Genomic DNA, 11,172 nt, shown 5'->3' on the forward strand with positions numbered 1-11,172 from the left:
TCATCGCATCTACGATCGTATCGCAAACTACGAGAGAATTTCCGGCGATACGTAACTAAAAACAATAATTCGCTAATACCTGTCGCACCGTTTCAATTTGTACTCGCCGACTATAAAAATATCAAATCTCGTCTCACGATGCCGAGCGGTCTAACCAATCAGAATCGATATCTCGAGCACCGCCTAATTGCTCTGATTACCTTCTAGCGCGTAGTTCTGTACATAAATGATAGAGTATAAGAATAGGTTAAATATATATATATATATATATATATATATATATATAATATTTATATTTATGTATATCTTGATATATATATATATATATCTATATATAAATATATATATATATAATATATATATAAATATATATATAAATATGCGTATAAATCCAAAATAAATGCAAATGTGTACGTTTCGATAATCTTTCGCAAGAGATAGAGACTCGTCCCTTTTCTTAGGAATATTCGTGTATATATATGCGATTTTCTTCAGAATTACAATTAGATTATACGCTATAGGAAAGAGACTGATTGGCTGGCAAGAATACGCACCCGCGGAATGGCGGAAAGTTATTTACAAATTTCTTTATATTACAAAAACAATACCGAGCGCGATAAGAAATGCAACGTTCTTTTGGTATGAGTGTAGCAGTGTCTAAACGTCTTGCAGTTTAAAAGTTAACTCCCTTCGACTCGTAACAAAGATAAAAATCATCGACTCCTCTCGCGGTTAATCAATAACACGTTGCAGGAATATTTAAGGAGCGTACTAATCATACGTGACAGAAATGATAATTAATTAATTATATATTACATAATATATGGTAATTGCGCAGTAGATGCTGCACTATACGCAACATATATTATTAATTAATTACTATTATAAAATGATACATGTACGTGTAACAAAAAGATGCCTTTGCTTGCAACTGGCACGTATGTATATCGTAATTTAGATTTTGAAATGTTTATTCTTTGGTAAAGTGACATCCGTTTGAGAGTTATCCTCGAAAGAACAAGACATTCAGAGAGAACGGTAAAACTTTATCCACGCGACACGATTCAATATCCCGAATGTATCGTCAATTTCCACAAAAGTTTCAACATTGGCAAACAATAATATAAATTTATACGCAATCTTGCAAAGGAAGACAGTCTATAAAATTATCGGATCGACGTTTAATCGCGTCACATGCACAAATTTCGTTGCATGATCGAAGATACAGTTGAGAATGTAAATATGTAATTCATCCTAAATTTTGTATACAGCGAAAGATGGACCGATAGTCACCGATTTTATACAACATATCAATAACGTGTTAAAGTTTACTGACCAGCTTCTTAATGTTATCGTAAAAAATTATGCTTTCAATATGTTCTTACAAACTATCGAAACCGCAGTCAGTTATCCCGTATCCTTTATAACCATTATATATAAACGTAGAATCGGTGATCGTGTAAGTAGCAGTATTCTTATGCAAACGTTCTGTACATATTCAATCGTTAAATAATAGAGACATAAATATCGTGCGATTATCAATAACCCTGCCAATATGGTCGGTGAAATGTCTTTTCACCTTTAGAAACGTACATACGTGTAATTACCATCTGAATGGATGTTATGTAAAAAGTCGGAGATGGATATGTTTTACACGTTCAAAGATGAAAGATTTACGTTTATCGGCATAAAACACGTCTACTTACACCAACACTCGTTTACATTTAGCCTCTTAATTCAGTTCGACGATATTTTGCTTCGCACATACCTGGTATCTAAACCTTCCCTCCATATATAGGTACACAGAGTTACACAATATTGTTCCCTAAGCGTAACAAGCTCCAAGAGAAGACGTTCATGTGCGACGTTCAATGTTCGATTCTCGAAATGTCGAATGCTTCAAGTCACGATCACGGAGGTATAAGCGGTTAAATGCATTGCCTATAGAACTCGATAGAGATCGATAGAGAAATCGATCGAAATTTCCTTGCAACTCGCCCGGGAGGACGAGGCAATTGGACATGAACCGGTACTAGATTTTTATTGCGGTTATTCGGTAAGGCGATCCACGCAGCGGTAACTCAAAGCTTGTCGCTTTAAATTATGAATTGTGTAACTGAGCGTCTCTGCGTTAAAGTTCGTGCTTTTGTTAAAAAGTTTCGCACTTTGTACACGGCACACGTATTAATTACTATTAGGTACCAGCTTACGCTATCGGTGAATCGTCATCGTCGTCGTCGTCTCTTGTGACTAGCACATTGCCGTAATGATTTGAACGACGCTGTCGAACTCGTTGGAACCACTTATATCGCTTCTCGACGAAATACAGTAACATGAGCATTAGTATGAGGAAAGTCAGTATAAACAAGCCAGCACCTATGGGACTACCTAAACAAAATTTTAAAATAATTTCATTCAGCACCATCGACATGAAAAATCGTAGCGTTTCTTAATTAAACATTTCCTTCCGCGATAACCCTCTATCTCGTGGTTACTCTATGTACGATATAACGAGTTAACGCAATCGTATTATCGATCTAGAAAAAAAATAGGGAAATTGTTTGCTCGACCGTTTACGAGATTTGCACAGAATAGTTTAGTTTGCGCCGATACCAAGCTAACTTTTTCACTACCAAGCTAAATTTTTAGGTTAGATCTTTCGCTGCCGACGTTTTTATATATATATATATACCTCCTGAGTGGACTTCGATCGTTGACTGATCAATAATTACGTTGCGAAATGTAGTAACCTGGACACACTGGCCTCCGTCCGCTTCGAAACCTCTCACGCATCTGCACTGTGCTTCTTCGTTCTCCGAATTTTTAAAGCATCTTTCGTTTTCGCCACACTGATCCGTCGCTTTGTTGATGTCGCATCGTTGAAATTGGCTTGTCGCATTTTCGGCTGAAACATCTGAGTAGTCGGTAAATTACTCTCAATCAGGCAGCGCATCGAGATCAACGAGTAGCGTTACATTGTACGAGATGAGGCCCAATCAGCCGAATACAAATTGAAAGCAGGAGACATAGAAAGCTTAGCTAATTTGTCTAAGCAAAGGTTAATAGGGTGTGGATATCAGCCACGGCAGGTAAAAAATATTCCAGCCCCGCAAACATTTGTAGGATTAACGTACTTCGGCAACTTTGATCCTACGAGTACAAAATAAAATTGTTCTCGAAGATATTGCAACGTTTTACGAATAGAATAGAGACCTTTTACGAATATACTACGTGCGTTGTATGTAAACGTTTTGATATTTCGCGCAAACACGTATTTCACAAAGATAAGAAAAGTATTTAAACGTGATCGCGAACACTTAATGGGATCGTTTTAACGCTAATTATTTATCTATACGAACATTGATCTCCTACAAAATAAACGTTTGCATCCTCTTCTAATTTCTATATACATACTCAGATTGGTTTTAAATACCGATTGAATCATCATAGCCATATATCGTTACAGCGATGAATGAAATTTAAGAATGTCTTTATATAACACAGATAATGTGTACATAAAGTTTCCTACGATAAATACTCAAACGTGTACTTTCATGAGCTACAGAATGCACGAACAAAGACCACGTTTTATTCTACAGTGTATCCATTTAACGAATCATTATTAATCGATTTGCATGAAATGCGCGCAAAACAATAGACAGCTCGGAAGAATAAAATTTTCTTAATGATATGATCGTCTCGCTCGAATTGAACGATAACGATAACTGCCGGCAAATTCATAGTCACGAGTTCGTCATTATCGTCTTTTTCTATCGCTATCGGAGTCAGCCGACAGTAACGATCATTTTTCGCTTCGTTTGAACAAAAGACACAAAGCGCTTCCAGCGAGAGTGGTATATCATTGCGACTGTATCGACACTGCGTGAGCCGAAATTGGCTGAATCAGTTAATCGAGGCGAATTCGTTTAATCAGCTAGAATACAGAGGTTAACTACACGGAGGTTGGTTGAGTCAAGCAAATTAACGGACTTTCTTCTGATTTAAGTCGATAGTATCGCATTAATTCGATAAGGTGCCTTCCTGCAATACGCTTGTCAAAATGCAAACGAATTTCGCGAATTTCGCTGTAGGCAGTGTTAGGAATATCTGCTTGCCTTGAAACATCGCATTCAGTTTTCTGCAATTATATTTATTAATATACAGTATCGCGGAATTTTTACTTAAAATTTACAGTTCTAGAACAACGACATCTTTCGTTTGAACCTTACGTTACGTGTGCGCGCTACGAAAGGAAACTGCGGGACTCTACCAAAAAATTATTACATAGCAACCGAAAACTATTTGCACGTACGCTCATTCTCCAACCTTTGTACCGATATAAAGATTAATGATACGAAACTTTGATATACTTGAACCTAATTAGGTTAATTAGTATATAAATACTATAAGAAATACAGTAAGACGCAAATACTTGTTACAGCCACTGCACGTTACATATGTAAGTCTATCGACTATAGTTAGACTGTTAATAAGTCTGTTACTTCACTTTATATAGCACATACTGGGCCATGATAGAAACATTCTGCGTACGCGGTTGATAACCATATCTTCCGTAAAATAAATTACATGGGCGGACAATACAGGATGACTAACGGAATCGTCGCGAAATATTATTCGTTCGCAGAGCTAATTACGACCGCTAAATAAAGCGTTTGCACGTCAACTGCGCGTTAATTATTTCCCACGAAAGGGGATGCGAGACACAAAGTTACATTTTCAATTGAGCAGATTCGTGCGTGTCTTATTTATCTTGCGCTATTCGTTGATGGCGAAGAATGAAAGAAGACGACGCTGTTGCTGATACTGATACTAGCATTAGTGTTGAATAACGTTAAACGCTACGTATGGACTTGTTATAACATTGACTCATCTTCTTCGTTATAAAGTGAACGCTGTGTGCCTTGAGCAAAAAAAGCGAACAAAGGTGTAAAATATATCAGCAACTGTGATTGAACGCGATAAGCTTCGTACCTTCTGGCTAGACAATAATAAATATTGCCAACGTATATTTTCGTCCGTAGGTTCATGGAAATTCGTTGAAAGAAAAAATTGTCGGACATATAATTACGGACGGGAAATACCGGCCGTTGTACATCAACTACCGTACAACCGAAACAAATTGATTATGCGATAACGAGCGTCTGCTACGTGCTACGTTAATCATTTATCTTCCATTGGGACAGCATGTACACGGCAGTAATTGATGTTTGAAAAATTGAACACGGAATATATGCGAGCGAATCAAGCGAGAGAAACGTGTTTCAACCAGTGAAACATATCGATGTGGCGTTGAAAAACACAACACCCGCGGCGGCTCGATTTCTGGACCATAAGCACCAAGAGGAGAAGAGACACGCGAATAGTCGGAGAGCAAGGGAATTAGAGAGAAATGGAAAGAAAGAAAGAACGCGCGCGCGCTCGCGCCAGAAAGAAAGAGACCGAGTACAGGAGAGGGGTAAAGGGAGAGACGGAGAAAAAGCGGAAGAAGACTATTGTGGCCTTACAGGGGTGACCCCAATGCTTCGATTGAACGAAGCAATTTCGGCCTCGCTCGGTGCAGAGACACTTAATTTGCTGGCAAACACCAAATGTAAATTGTTTCAGAGAATCCATGCTTACCTGCGTAACTGGATGGCGCTAGAAAAAGCAGTGCCACGATGAGATAGCAGAAAACATTGCCTCGAACGTTTCGCATCTTGCTTTCTTTTTTTCCTTCTCGTGTTGACGCTTGCTCTTTGTATTTCTTCTCGGCCTTTCCTGATTCACGATCACATAATAATAATAATCGACAAAAATATTCAAAGTACACTCACGATCGATGCGTTTGTGCCGCTCGGGAAACCCAATGTTGAACGCACAAAACGTACACGCACGTCTTTCGGTAATGTATTCGTTTAGATAACCTAAAAACCTCAGCGCAAAAACAATCAACAAGCACGCATAAGCCGGCTCATTGCCGATCGGCCGACCGTCACCAGTTTTGACAGATAAATGCTAGGCCGCGCCGCGGAACGCGTTCAATCATCTGTTATTAAACGACCATTTGCACTTATCGAACTCAATTGGCATCGAGAATCGCAGAATGTGTTTCGATTTCGAGACATCGAGATGGCGCTATGGTACGCGCGTGTACCTCCGACTGGCGCGACAATCAAAACGAAATTTCACGCACAAGCTGTTTAAATCTATTATTTCCAACTAATCCAGCTAAAAAAGAATTATGAAACAAGTGTTACGAAAAATAACGGCGTTCCTATTTGAATCTAATCTGAATTTTCATATTTATCGATCGTATTTTAAAACGAAGTAGTAATTGATCGCTATTTCGAATCTTATTCCGAATTTGTGTAAAATGAATACTTTTAAATCGGATAACCAAGACGATGACATATTTCTCTCCTTCTATGTAACTACGACATCTGGCTAACGAAAATCGATTCCCATGCAGGTTATTTTTGAAACACGGAATCAATTTTCCTCAAAAGCATGGAATTCGTGCATTTTTAAACGTACCTATATCGTACAAAAGGTACATTTCATATATTAGGAAAATCGATCGTTACAGTTCAATATTGTAACTCTGTTTCTAATTCACGTTTGGCACGTTAAAGAATATTTTGTCTATTGCAATGCACCGCTTAAAACATAGTTGCGATGACAGCGGCACGTGTCATGGCGAGTGTGTTGTTATAAACGAAAGTCGTGTGCTGTGAATCGTACGTAAAATCGAAAGCTGTCAATTACAATATTCAAGATGAGGGAAGAGACAGTATTAAGTTTAAAGTGGCATAGTTTTCCGTCGCATTTGGCAGTTTCCCTCGATACATGTTACGAGAAGCAACAGTTTGTAGATCTTTCTTTAGTATGTAAAGACGGAACGATTTTAAAATGTCACAAAATGGTATTGGCCAACTCGAGCTCGTTCTTTCGTCGCCTGCTCGTCGCCAACGATCATCCTCATCCTATGATTATTCTTCACGATATCGAAGCGGATGATCTCAAGACTATCGTCAATTTCATGTACTGCGGTGAAATACAAGTGGTTCAAAGTGAGGTTAGAAGGCTGTTGAAATTGGCCGAAATTTTGGAAGTCACCGGACTACGGCATATTCAAACTTCCGTTTTGGTAGGAGAATCGAACAACGCGTCTCATGATACGTCCAGGAAAACGACCACGGTATCTCGCTTAAAAATCGAAGAAACGAAATGTCTACCTACCAAAACAGTACCTGATCATGATCCTAATAGTAATAAACCACAAAATAAGACGGCCAGTCAATCGACAAAGTTGCCTTCGTCTACTCATCTTCATAAAAGCAGAAATAAAATCCCGCTGGACACTACCAAAAAAAGTGAAGAGGGTAATATTAATTTATTAAGTCAACGTTTAGATACAGGGCGCTCTGGAATCAGTATTGTAGACATTAACGACATGCCAAGTACTAGTAGAGGAATTACCAACCCACCACCTCAAAAAAGAAAAGAGCCTTCTGAACCTGTCATTAGTTGGCCTCATGTTCTGTCTGCTATATCGAAGGATAAATCTTTGCCTTTGAAAAAATTATGTATTATGGACGAAGTTGAAATTACAGCTGGAAAACCACCTACGAGTAGTCAAGAGTTTCAGAGAAATGAACCTTTAGACAAAAGGAAACAAAGGACTAGTTCAGAAAGCAACAAATCTATGAAGTATGCGGTTTATATAAAAGATGAAGTAGATATATTTGAAATGGAAGAAGACGCGGATATGGACCCTCTTGAAGTCGAAGAAATTGACAATGAAAATTCGGAGACACTCATGGGATCGTCCCAAATGTTTCCTGTTACGAATGTGGAACAGACATATTATAACGCAGGGGCGCTTTCTGAATTTCCCCCAAGAAAGGGATCCAACGGTTAATAGATAAAAAAAATGTTTTAAATTATTAATATATGTTGCTTTGAAGATAACACTTAGAGACTGAATAAAACTTTTTGTGATTATAAATACTTGTTTAAAAAAGAATCTGCAAAATTTCAATATATATATATATATAAATTAACCATAGTTCACTACTTCACTTACTTATCACTTTCTTACATGATCTTGTTCATTTTCTAATAAATCAATTGAATATAAATGTTTCATACTTATTTAACACTTGAACCACTCAGCACATAATTCATGCTACTACGTTACATGTTTCTATGGAAACCTTGTGTATCCAGTTGTCCTCGCGTTTTGGTTAGCTCGATCTTGTCCAATTATTTTTATTGAAAAGTATTTAAAGTATGGATCAGATAATAGATCATAATAAGCTCGGTGAAAAGATAGCAGAAGGTGAACAAATTATGGACAACTTAATGGTAGATAAACATGTAACTGAGGAAGAATTTCAGAACTTTATGCGTCGCGTTACCGAAGTCGGTAAGCATTATCTCCTTTTTCAATTACGAACGTAATCTTCAATTTATTAAATTTCAAGAAAAAGTTGTGAAAAAGTTGGCGTCTGCCGATCCTGAAGAACAGAAGCACGGAGAAATATTGGCCGATGAAATTTTGGGAAACCGGTTGGAAAAAGATATATGCGAGGATACCGAGTTAAAAATAAGAATTAATCGTACAGTGATTAACAAATGTTCGGTCAATGAAAATTCAACTCAGGAACAAATGTGTAGAGGTAGCAAGTAATGATCCTTGTGTTTTACATTCCCAGACTAATCGAAGGTTTCTTTATATAGAAGCGTTTATGAAAAGCGTGGAGAAAGATGCGAAAGAAAGAGCAGAGAACCGGAAAATTAGAAACGAACGAGCGGAAACGTTGAAAACAATCGGTAATGGAGCATTTAAGGAGAAGAACTACGAAAAAGCGGTAACATACTATAGTAAAGCACTCGAGCAACGAAAAGATTCGACCGTGTTATGGAATAATAGGGCTCTATCGTATATTCAGCTTGGATTATTCGAAAGAGCTTTAGCCGACTGCGAATGGGCGCTAAAAGTTAATAATACAAACTTGAAAGCCCTCTTAAATAGCGCAAAGTGTTATAAACAACTTGGAGACGAAATCAAATATAAAGAATACATTCAGTTAGCAAAAGAAAGAAATCCACACTTCAACAAATTTATTAATGGTATACTTCATATTTTTTACATTGGAAACATTTCTATTTAAAATTAACCTTTTTACTTGTAACCTTTCTTTTTTTTTTTTTCACAGAATTTGAAGAAAGTATGGACATGCGCGTTAATTATCAAGCCTGATCTAGTAATAGCATTTGATAGTAAACAATAGAAATATTTCTTGTATAGCGTGAATATTTCTTTTGTAATAACCTAAAATGCATTTGACCGGTATCAAGATGGATCTATTTTTGTTGCATAACCTTCTTTAATCTCTGAGAGAGATCTAGGTTCATGCAGAAAGACTGTACATTCAATTCCCTGAAAAAAGTTATTACTGGAATTGTTTGAAACTATTATATTTTATAATACAAATACTTATACCTGCATACGTGCTGCTCTAACAAATCCCTCATTCGCAGATACTGTAATGCTTTTCATATCTTCGCCTGTTGCAAAAACTAATCTAGATCTATCTTTAATTTTACCACCCAAATTAAGCTTCTCCATTATTCTGCCTGTTGGTATATCCTTAACAATCTGAACTTTACTAAGTAGTTCTTTTGCCCTAAGAGTCTCTCTGGGTCCACCGATAACATCTATAATGTTCATAAAATTTTCATAAGCAGTTTGACAGACAATTAGTTTCTTTCCTTTAAACAAATCCTCTAAAATAGGTTTCACTGGACGTTCTCTCTCCATTTCTGCTTGTTGCGTGAGTAAAGGTTCCCGATAAATAAAACGATCGTATCCATTGGTCATGTTTGTCACGTACGCTAATAAAGTTGACACATCCAAGTTGAGAATATTTATTTCAGTTTTAAGGAAAGATGTATTTAACGTATCTAAATCTGAATCTATGTTCTTTTTATATTCATCCAAAGGCTCCTCGGTAGATTCTAACGAATACATCCATGTGGAAAATCTGTCCTCGCTATCTACCTCCGGAAGAATAAACCATGAATATCATTTTTTAGTTAATGGTGTGAAACATATTCATGCATGTACCGTATTAAGAAAACATTAATACCGTGTACATCTATATTTTTTACATCTTCACACTGCATTTTATCCCCTTCAACGATTATTCCCATGCGTTCCAAACGTGTAGCTAATGGAATTTCTATACCATAAGCAAAGTGGAATACGATATCGGGTGGCCTATACAAATGTGGATAGCACTTTGCGCATCGCAAGTAACTCATTGCTTGGTCAAGCACAGACTTTTGCCCGTATTCTCCATTACCCATTGAAATCATAGTGAGAGCTCTAGCATTTCTAGCAATAACTTTTATCCATGACGCACCACCGTTGCATACAATATCTACTTCTAAGCGTGACTTCTGATACTTAAAGGGTTTCATAACATTGGTAGGTTCATTAGCACAGAAGAGTCGTGCTACAATTGCGTTCAAATGAATCAAATTTGTACTCTGTAGATGTTCTTTCTTTACGTTCCCTGTAGATTGTACCTTTATTGAGAATAGCATATAATTATAATCCTGATTCTTTTAACTTAAAAAGTATGTAACCACCTTGCATATTTATAATCAACGAGATTAGAAGAAACAGATACAATGAAATATTTTACAGATTGCCCGATTATAGATACGTATGATCGCTACTCAACCTCGTGAAGGAAATATATGTATACGGTGGAACTGTTATCGTAATTTCAAGGAGACATACCTTTTCTAAAAACTTAATTTCTTGTTGAATTTTTCGTATAAGTTTTTCAATCCCGTCAATCTTTCCCACAAGTTTCAGCCTGTCTATCGTGGCTTTGCCACTCTCTATTTTTTCCTCGATGCATGTTAAAAGCTCAGCCTTTTCCTCCATCCTCCCGGATTAAGCGATTTTCGACAAGTTGGCCATGAAAAATTCTATTTTCTGTGGTAATTCTAATAATTTTGGATAGTCCACGATCGACGAACGTAGTGTTAGCAGCCATCTTGCATCACAGTTCAATATCGCGTAATGTCGTCGGGTCGCTTGTCAAACTCGTCTATTAACCTCACAAACTTTTGTATTTCACCGAATAATTGACA

General features: G+C 37.0%; 4 protein-coding genes across 6 annotated transcripts; 2 read left to right on the top strand and 2 right to left on the bottom strand.

Annotated features, from left to right (window-relative positions):
- Window positions 1–1,678: 1,678 nt before the first annotated feature.
- Window positions 1,679–6,230, bottom strand: LOC117208616. Its single transcript, XM_033449869.1, has 3 exons — window positions 5,641–6,230; window positions 2,693–2,914; window positions 1,679–2,388 (listed from the first exon to the last, which is right to left on the bottom strand). Exons 1-3 carry the CDS (start codon window positions 5,714–5,716, stop codon window positions 2,207–2,209), a joined length of 480 nt encoding a protein of 159 aa, XP_033305760.1. The 5' UTR covers window positions 5,717–6,230; the 3' UTR covers window positions 1,679–2,206.
- A 118-nt stretch (window positions 6,231–6,348) lies between these two features.
- LOC117208594 (protein bric-a-brac 2-like) lies at window positions 6,349–8,008 on the top strand. The gene has a single exon (XM_033449832.1). It carries the CDS (start codon window positions 6,776–6,778, stop codon window positions 7,919–7,921), a length of 1,146 nt encoding a protein of 381 aa, XP_033305723.1. The 5' UTR covers window positions 6,349–6,775; the 3' UTR covers window positions 7,922–8,008.
- Window positions 8,009–8,078: 70 nt separating this feature from the next.
- LOC117208599 (tetratricopeptide repeat protein 12-like) lies at window positions 8,079–9,405 on the top strand. 3 transcript variants are annotated; one of them, XM_033449860.1, is made up of 5 exons: window positions 8,079–8,428; window positions 8,487–8,684; window positions 8,743–8,873; window positions 8,955–9,135; window positions 9,222–9,405. In XM_033449860.1, exons 1-5 carry the CDS (start codon window positions 8,293–8,295, stop codon window positions 9,263–9,265), a joined length of 690 nt encoding a protein of 229 aa, XP_033305751.1. In that variant the 5' UTR covers window positions 8,079–8,292; the 3' UTR covers window positions 9,266–9,405. The 3 variants fall into 3 exon arrangements, with proteins under 3 accessions (XP_033305751.1, XP_033305733.1, XP_033305743.1); XM_033449842.1 differs by having other exon boundaries at window positions 8,083–8,428; window positions 8,743–9,135; XM_033449852.1 differs by having other exon boundaries at window positions 8,084–8,428; window positions 8,487–8,681; window positions 8,743–9,135.
- Window positions 9,218–11,070, bottom strand: LOC117208586 (UPF0415 protein C7orf25 homolog). Its single transcript, XM_033449819.1, has 4 exons — window positions 10,814–11,070; window positions 10,155–10,596; window positions 9,509–10,062; window positions 9,218–9,445 (listed from the first exon to the last, which is right to left on the bottom strand). The coding sequence occupies exons 1-4, from the start codon at window positions 10,961–10,963 to the stop codon at window positions 9,359–9,361; spliced, it is 1,233 nt and encodes a 410-aa protein (XP_033305710.1). The 5' UTR covers window positions 10,964–11,070; the 3' UTR covers window positions 9,218–9,358.
- Between the last annotated feature and the right edge of the window lie 102 nt (window positions 11,071–11,172).

Source organism: Bombus bifarius, unplaced genomic scaffold, assembly GCF_011952205.1.
Source record: "Bombus bifarius isolate JDL3187 unplaced genomic scaffold, Bbif_JDL3187 scf7180000007966, whole genome shotgun sequence".
In the NCBI taxonomy this organism is placed as follows: domain Eukaryota; kingdom Metazoa; phylum Arthropoda; class Insecta; order Hymenoptera; family Apidae; genus Bombus; species Bombus bifarius.